Source organism: Pteropus alecto, unplaced genomic scaffold (assembly GCF_000325575.1).
Source record: "Pteropus alecto unplaced genomic scaffold, ASM32557v1 scaffold110, whole genome shotgun sequence".
Classification (NCBI taxonomy): Eukaryota; Metazoa; Chordata; class Mammalia; order Chiroptera; family Pteropodidae; genus Pteropus; species Pteropus alecto.
In genome coordinates, this window is record NW_006431920.1 from 10,504,233 (window position 1) to 10,511,907 (window position 7,675).

The 7,675-nt window shown below is 47.5% G+C and overlaps 1 protein-coding gene and 1 pseudogene across 5 annotated transcripts in view; both read right to left on the reverse strand.

Annotated features, from left to right (window-relative positions):
- STK36 (serine/threonine kinase 36) overlaps positions 1–7,675 on the reverse strand; it is a 25,922-nt gene that overhangs the window by 7,520 nt on the left and 10,727 nt on the right. For 4 of the 5 annotated variants that reach the window (XM_025043289.1, XM_006906714.3, XM_025043290.1 and 1 more), the window contains 13 exons: positions 7,490–7,669; positions 6,452–6,549; positions 5,910–6,015; positions 4,391–4,541; positions 4,108–4,235; positions 3,484–3,588; positions 3,051–3,149; positions 2,876–2,964; positions 2,530–2,593; positions 2,229–2,339; positions 1,191–1,265; positions 600–774; positions 209–356 (listed from right to left, as the gene is read on the reverse strand). In XM_025043289.1, coding sequence (XP_024899057.1) covers positions 209–356; positions 600–774; positions 1,191–1,265; positions 2,229–2,339; positions 2,530–2,593; positions 2,876–2,964; positions 3,051–3,149; positions 3,484–3,588; positions 4,108–4,235; positions 4,391–4,541; positions 5,910–6,015; positions 6,452–6,549; positions 7,490–7,669 — 1,529 coding nt within the window. The remainder of the gene's footprint in view (positions 1–208; positions 357–599; positions 775–1,190; positions 1,266–2,228; positions 2,340–2,529; positions 2,594–2,875; positions 2,965–3,050; positions 3,150–3,483; positions 3,589–4,107; positions 4,236–4,390; positions 4,542–5,909; positions 6,016–6,451; positions 6,550–7,489; positions 7,670–7,675) is intronic. The other variant, XM_015585432.2, reaches the window with a different exon arrangement.
- LOC112475469 lies at positions 5,137–5,259 on the reverse strand (annotated as a pseudogene).

A 7,675-nucleotide genomic window follows, 5' to 3' on the forward strand; every position in this document is an offset into this window, starting at 1 on the left:
GAGGAAGGATTTACTCAGTCTAATTTTCCCACCTTTTATCATTCTCCCTCACCCTTCTCAAATTCCCTAGTCCATCTCTCCTTCCCCAATCTCAGCATTTCTTGCCTCTTAGCTCAAGCCGTCAGCTATTTCTCTCCTGCCTTTTTCTCCCTGCCCCCATCACAGACTCTCTGGACCTTCCAGTCTCCCTCCTCTAGCTCAAACTCACGCCTGGCCCAGCTGATGCAGGAAGCTGGGGGAAAGCAGATGCTTCAGGGTGGACATGAGGATACTTCCACGCTGAGACAGGTGGCTCAGGCATAACTGGGGTTCCTGGGTGAAGGTGGCCATGGCCAGGCTCAGCAGGGCTGCCATGCCTGGAAACATCGAGAATAAAGACCCAGTGGAGGAGGCAAGAGGCCCAGATGCTCCCGCTTCCCCTTGGCTCTGAGGGTTACCACCTACTCAGTTTCGTTCCCATCCCTGATCAGTTCCAGCGTACAATCTGCCATCCTCTCCCCAAGCAGCAATCTCCATGGGCTAACCCAGTTCAAGCAGCTTCTCTTAAAGAAGGGTAAAACGCTGGCCCCACACAAGAGGGCATGCTAATGGAAAGATACCTTGAGGTGAGATGAGTGTCCAGTCTGGCTCTGGGCTTTGTGGACTGGACAGCAGCAGCTCCTCTTCCTGGGTAGGTACTTCCTCAGGGAGCCTCAGAGCCATGGAGAAGCGGTGCCACAGAGCGGTCCACATTTCTGAGCTAGCCAAGTCCCTTATCAGGCTACCCTTAACCTGCTGGGAAAAAAAATTGAAAGAGGGTGGGTGGGGAGATCAAAATCAGGAATCAAAAGGCCTTTTTTTTTCACTCCTGTCCCTGACCTATGAGGAAAGGGAATCCCAGAAATAATTCCTTCTGTTTTTCCCACCTAGGATTTCTCTGTTGTTTTAATTCCCTGATTACATCTTAACCCCCAACCTCTCAACCCGTATATCTACTGAAAACCAGGGAATTACAGCTTTCCTTCCCACTGAATCCCAAGGGATATAGCTGAACGGTTCCCTTTAAAGGGTCCAAGGGCAGGTGGGCCCCTTCCAAAGCCATTACAGGCACAGTAGTTTATAGGTTGCTTCTGTGTTCCTAAAGTCCAGTGGCACCCCGAAATGCCCAGTTTCTCTCCTTACTTCCTATCCGTCCTAAGATGAAGCTCTACCTGCGTGAGCAGCTGCAGCAGTAGGACAAGGAGGCCGTCGTAGAATCCACAGCCACCTGGTGGAGTCAGCCGGACCTGCCAAGCAGAGGTAGGAAGAATGCAGATCCCTGAGAGGAATGAGGGGGCCTCACAGGCCTGTGTCCCCAACTCCTGGTCAGGCAGAAAGAGGTCTTCCTTGGCCTGGTGTAGAGAGGAGAATGCTGGACTTAAGAGTCTTGGTTCCTGCCTATTTGGTCAATGACTAACTCTGTCCTAAAGACACACAGTCTGGTAGGGTAAGCTGACCAGAAACAGTTATAGTTTAGAAAGATACTTTCTGAACCAGAGGCTGGGGTGGGGGTGGGGGGTTGCAGTTGAGAGTATCTAACTCCACCTCCTGGAGGTAAGAAACTGATGGGATTAAAAGTTATAAAGGCAGACTAGAGAAGGTAGAGGTGGAAAGGAAGAACATCCCAAGTAGGAGACATAGTATATACAAAGGCAGGTCATGAAAGACCATAATGAATTTTGGAAATGGCAACTCTTTCGGTATAGGATTACAAAGCCCAGAGGCAACAGATGAGCTCTGAGTAGCCTGCTGAAGAATTTGGACTTTATCCCAGAAGCAATGGGAAACCACTGAGGACTTACAGAGCCTAGAACAGTGTTTGGTACTCAATACATATTTATGCGTTAAGTAATTCTTGTTTGAACAAATGTCCAAATTTCCTTTAAGACACTCTGGTGGCAGTGAAGAAAACAGACTGAAAAAGAGAGAGCCTAAAGAGATATCCATTAGCAAAGGTACTGCCAAAGAGAGAGATGATGCCTCCCTCCCTCTTTAGAAGTCCAGCATGTTAACAACAGAACGGAAGCCCTGACCAGTCTGGGCTCAGAGCAGTCAATTATCTGGGGGCAGAAGGGTAGAAAAGACTCCTTGATTCCTTTACCACACCGTGGTTTTCTCTAGGCTGCCTGGCATTTCAGTATTTCCTCCAAGAATGCAGTCCTTGTTTGACTCACAGAAAACATGTCTATGCATTCCCTGTCAGACCTCACCTCCGCAGGGGCAGACAGGGCATGTGTGGCTGCAGCAATCCACTCCACAGGCTGGAGGTCAAAGGTCACCCCTTGCTGACCAAGCTGTCCCAGCAGACAGGCTGCTGCACTCTGGAGAGTTAGAGGAGGAGAAGGAATGACCGAATCTGAATGATATTCAGCACAGGCAGAGACAATTTAAGTCTGTCTTGGACCAGAAGAACGTCTCATAAACAGCTACGAAGGGGATAATGACTCCTCTGCTCCCAGAAGGGTTGGATGATAGGGTGAAAAGGGAGGAACGTGAAGGTTGAAAACTTACCACAAGAGAGACGACGTGTGAACGGGTAAAGACAGTAGCAATCTCATTGCCTAGCTTCTCCATTCTGGAACAAGGAGAAACGTCAAGGGGTACAGCAGTGTAAAAGGAGGCTGGTGAGTGGCCTCCCCTCCCCTCGCATAGCCCTCTCCACCTAAGCTGTATGTCTGACTCCAAGTCACAGAGTTGGTGAGAATTCAGTTCTGTTCTTTGTTGAAAAGCTTTTACTCTTCCTATCCCAATTCCTCCCAAGGATAGGCTGCAGGGTACCACTCCCCATGTTCTATGCAGGGTGAGCTATGTGGGTAGAAGACTTCAATGGCGAGCGAGAGCCTACTTTATGACTCACCCGGAAGGCAGATCTTGGAGCTGAAGGACAAGAAGGGAGAGGAGGTAGAGCGTCACTTCAGTAGACTCTTCCGAATCCACTACTTTTACCTACAAAGGAAACCTAAGATATCAGAGCAACCTCTGATTGAGACAGTGGAGACACCATGAGATGTCCACCTGTGTTGCTGGCCTACCTTGCCCTGGACCAACATCAACAGCGACTCCAAGGCCTGGGGCTCTCGCCCTAGAAGACGGCACAGGCGCTCACTGACATGGCAGCAGGAGTACAGAACCTGAGGGAGTGGGAAGGAGTCTGTCAGTGAGCAGAGCAGCACCTGGGCTCTGAGACTGGAAGGCTCAGCTGAAAGCAAGCGAGCCTCTCAACAGATCTGGTATCCATGTTTGGGGGTGTTAGAGAAGTTTGGGTTGCTTCCACCTCTTGCTGTAAGATAGAGATACTTCTCAGTTCTGGTGAGGATTGGCTCATAGTAAGGCCATCTCAGGTTGAACAGATTTAAAGGTAGAAAGGGGTCGTGAAATGAGGTTTCTCATCTCTCTCAGTGTCTCTCTCTCTCTCTCAGTCCTGGGGGTTAAAAGGAAATCTGAAGAGTTATGGGCAGGCAGTACCTTGAGAAGATGTAGGCACAGGGTGGGATGCTGCAGGCCAGAGATGAGGGATGGCCTCAGCTGGTTGTTGTCTTCGGTGAGCTGATTTGCCAAATGCCGAGAGATCTATAAAGATATATCTGAAGACTCAATTCCATTTCCATTATTCCAATCCTACCCTCTTATATCCCCAACTACTCAAGATTCTCAAACCCTTACTAAGCACTTTGCCAGGTTCACTAGGAACCTCAGACTCTAACCCATTCCCAGTCTTCAAGGCCAATGGAGAACCAAAAGTCATGGCCTTATTTAGCCCAGGTATGCAGGTACAGAGAGAAGTGTTGCTAGCCAAAAGGGAGAAGGAAGTCTGAATCCTGAGCCCTTAAAAAAGCATCACTGGTGGCTTCAGTGTGGCTACCCTAGCACATGGGAAGTTTGTCACTAAGCTCTCTAACCAAAGCCTCTGGGATTTTGGCTATATCATGTTGTACAAATGGCCCAGATCCAGGTTGGGGCCATCTGTTTCTGGAAGAACTGAGTAACGGCAGGCATATGAGCTTATTTTTCTGCCTTCTTGAGAAGCTGGGGCCAGCTTCCCCAGCTCTGGCAAAAGGGATGAGAAGAATAAGAAACTGCAGCTCAGACCTGCTCCTTGGCTTCCCAGCAGCCAGGCAGCCCCACAGGAGCAAAACACATGGCTGCCAGTGCAGAGGAAATGGCTCCAGGCAGATCCTCACTCTGCTCCCGCAGCGACTGGATCACTTGAGGGGCTCCTATGGAGAAAGCAAAGGGTGGGGTCTAGTTGTTTCTCCCAGATCCACCTTCTATCTTTCAGTTCACAGTTATTTATTGGGCACTTACTAAAAGCACAGAGCTGGACTCACTCAACAATTAAGTCCAGAGAACGCCCCCTCCCCACTCTGGTTACCTGGAGGTGTGTGGAAAGGGAGCTGTGGAACTGTCAAGCCATGAAGGAGCCCGTCCAACACAGCCCGCTGTGTAGTCAACAGACTTGAGTAAAAGGCTTTGGAGATGGTCCAGCTATTTCCATCCATGGCTTCACACAGAACGGTAAAGCACTACAGGAGACAAGGGCAGGGTTAACATTGGGGCATCAGAAAACAGACTGGGCTTAGAGTAAGGAGCAAGAATCCCTGGAGAACCTGAGAAAAGAGGAGAAAAACCCAAGGACTAGCTGTCTAATTCTAAGTATTCCTCATACAGACGGTGCATCATAACTACCTTCGTGTTTCAAGAACAGGAATTTAAGTGTCAGTCCTTCTTTTCTCTGATCAGCTGCTCCCTAAATGATGTTTCTCAAAGTGTCATCTATGACCACAAGTGTAAGAATTGCTGGGGATTCCTGGGTCCTTCTTAACCTAGTCCTCTGATTCGGAATTTCAGGAGGTGGGGTATTTATTCCAAACTCCCCATGCTACTCACTGCACAATGACATATGAGAAGTGCTGGCCAATAATGTGAATCTCTGCTGGCCAAAATTTAGGTTAGATATTAAAAGCTTCCTGACTTGAAAGGGTGAGGGATGCTAAAATAGGCTCTCAGACTAGAAACTGAAAGGACTGCTAGCTAGAGACAAGAATGTAGCCTAGATCTGTGTTATCAAGTGCCAGTTTGAACAATGACCAAGCAATTGTTTACTTCTTTTTTTTTTAATGTCTACAGCACCTGGTATTCCTAGGTGGTCTCCCATCCAAGTACTTACTAACCAGGCCTGACCCTGCTTAGCTTCCGAGATCAGATGAGATTGGGAACGTTCAGGGTGGCATGGCCGTAGACCAATTGTTTACTTCTTTGCACATGTTCCTCTCTATCTCCTGAGATTTTCTGGTTCAATCCTCCATTCCTGGTCCTCACTACCAGAGTCCAGGCAAGAGAACCCATACAGTTTACTAGTCCATAGGTCAAACAAGGTTAGGAAATACTAGCTGATCTGCAAGTCTCTTCAAGAAGAAGTAACTTCTATTTGTGGCTTCAGGAAACAGGCCACACTGCTTAATGCCTCTGGGCCTTTATTAGGTTGCTTTTTCCACCTGGAATGTCCTTTCTATCTTCCTGCCTCATCCACCTGGCAAATTTCTATGTATTCTCCAAATCCTAGCAGAGATAATTTCCTTATTCAGGATTTCTTTTATGACCCTCCAAATAGTGTTAATCTTCTTCAGCTGTGCTTCTGTATTTTACACAAAATTCTAATGTACTTTTCACACGACTGTCCTTGATCACTTTACATCTCCCCTACTTGACTGTCTCCGATCCCTTGAAGATAGGAACTTTCTCTTACTCAAATTGCATATGGCACATAGCTGGCATTCAACAAATGTTTGATATATCACCTTGATCTAACCCTATCTAGCCATAAGAAAGGGGAGGGGAGAAACACAGGGAAAGACAAGGGAGATAAAAATCTGGAAATGGGAGCCGATTACCATGAGGCTGTCCCTCCTCAAAGTCTGCTCTGAGTCATCTGGTTGGGCCAGGAACTTCCCCAGCAGGTCCAAAAAGAGGTTGGCGGCTTCCTGAAATACCTGTAGGCTAAGGGAAAATGGTTTCTTCTCATCTCTCTACTAAAAGTCGAGATGTGGTGCATGGGTCAGTCATGGGCAGGTAGGAGAAGCTCTGCAAGGGAACACATCAGAATGCTCCCTCCTCTCTCCCCGGCTAAGCACGCACACAGTCTCACATACACACCCTCCAAGCCATTTCTCTAGGTTATTCACATCTTGATCCTTTCATTTAGTGTGTGGTGACTGCTGACACTTAGAACCTGAAAGATTTGGGGCAAAAGTGGAGGTGTCTCAGGGTCCTTAAGAGGACTAGCTGGACTCGAAGGGGTGAGTCAGCTGATCCCTAAACCTGTCACAAATCATGGCTTCTCCTCATTTAGCCTCTTTCTAACACAGAAGGGAAGAAATGGGAATAGAAATTGAAGCCAAACTGGCCAACAGGGGAAAACTGCCTGTCATCTCACCTGTCACCTGTCTGGTTCCTCTCCAGATTGAAGGTGCAGGCAAAGTAGGCCTGAATCACAGCCATCAGGTTCCGTAAGAAGGTCCCATACCAACATTGCTGCCAAGGAACAGGACAAAGAGTAAGAGCAACGTAGGGGATGGCAACAACGTAGGGGATGGAGACAAAGAATAGAAAAAGCAGTAAAAAAGGCATCAGATATCCAGACAGAATGAGAGTATTTGGACAGAGAGAAGAGATCCAGGAGTAACAAGTGGCAACCAAGGGGCTACAAATAGCCTGAAAATGTGTCTTGTTTGGCCTGAACAGCACTGTGGAGTTTAGACAGTTCTGTTTTTCAAAATAGCTCAAATTTTTTCCTAAAAACTTTAAAACACTCAATTAATACTCATCAGAGTACAGCTTTCTCATGCCTGAGCCTAGATTCTCTTTTTCTGTCCTCTTAGCTCAGCTGCAGCAGGACACAGCAGGGGAAGTAGAGGTTTGTCCCCACACACATCGAGTCTCAATCCTAGCTCTCTCACTATCGTCTCCGTGGCCATTTATTTACAAAGTAGTGCTTGTGTATGAGTCAGTTAATCTCTGAATTTCAGTACCCTGCTCTGTAAAATTGGGTCAATAAAGCCATGGATTTAATATATTTCGAAGCACAGTGCTCTAACTATTGGGAGATTACATATAAAAATCTGGATTTCTAGCTTCTCTTGGAAAACTAGAAGATCTGGCAACACTGGACCTATATTCCCACTCAGTAACAGTGGGCTGGAGCCGAGGAGAGGATGTCCAATTTAGACAGGGCATGAGATCTCCAGTTTATCATATTCCCCACTACTCTCAAAGTTCTACATAGTCTACTTCACTGACTTCATCTCCCTGGCATAGAAGGTATTAGAGTTTGTAATTCATGGTCTAATAACTAGAAAGAGGAGGAAAGAAAATAAAAGGCAATCGGGCTAAATAGAGATGGCAGTTCGAAGAAGAGAAATCCAAAGAGAAACAACTCCTGGAAGTCTTTAGAGGCTCCTTGCATAGTGCTTACCTGCTGAATACTGTTGCTCTCCTGGCTGTGTCTGAGTAGGCTGAGCAGCAGCCCAGGGAGTCCTGCCTCACGGCAGAAGGAGTACAAGGGAACAGAGTCACTGCAGCTGGACAGAAGACTGCTCAGGACCCGGAGTGCAGGAAGGATATGAGAAGCACCCTCCAGCATGCCTTTCAGGATCTGAGT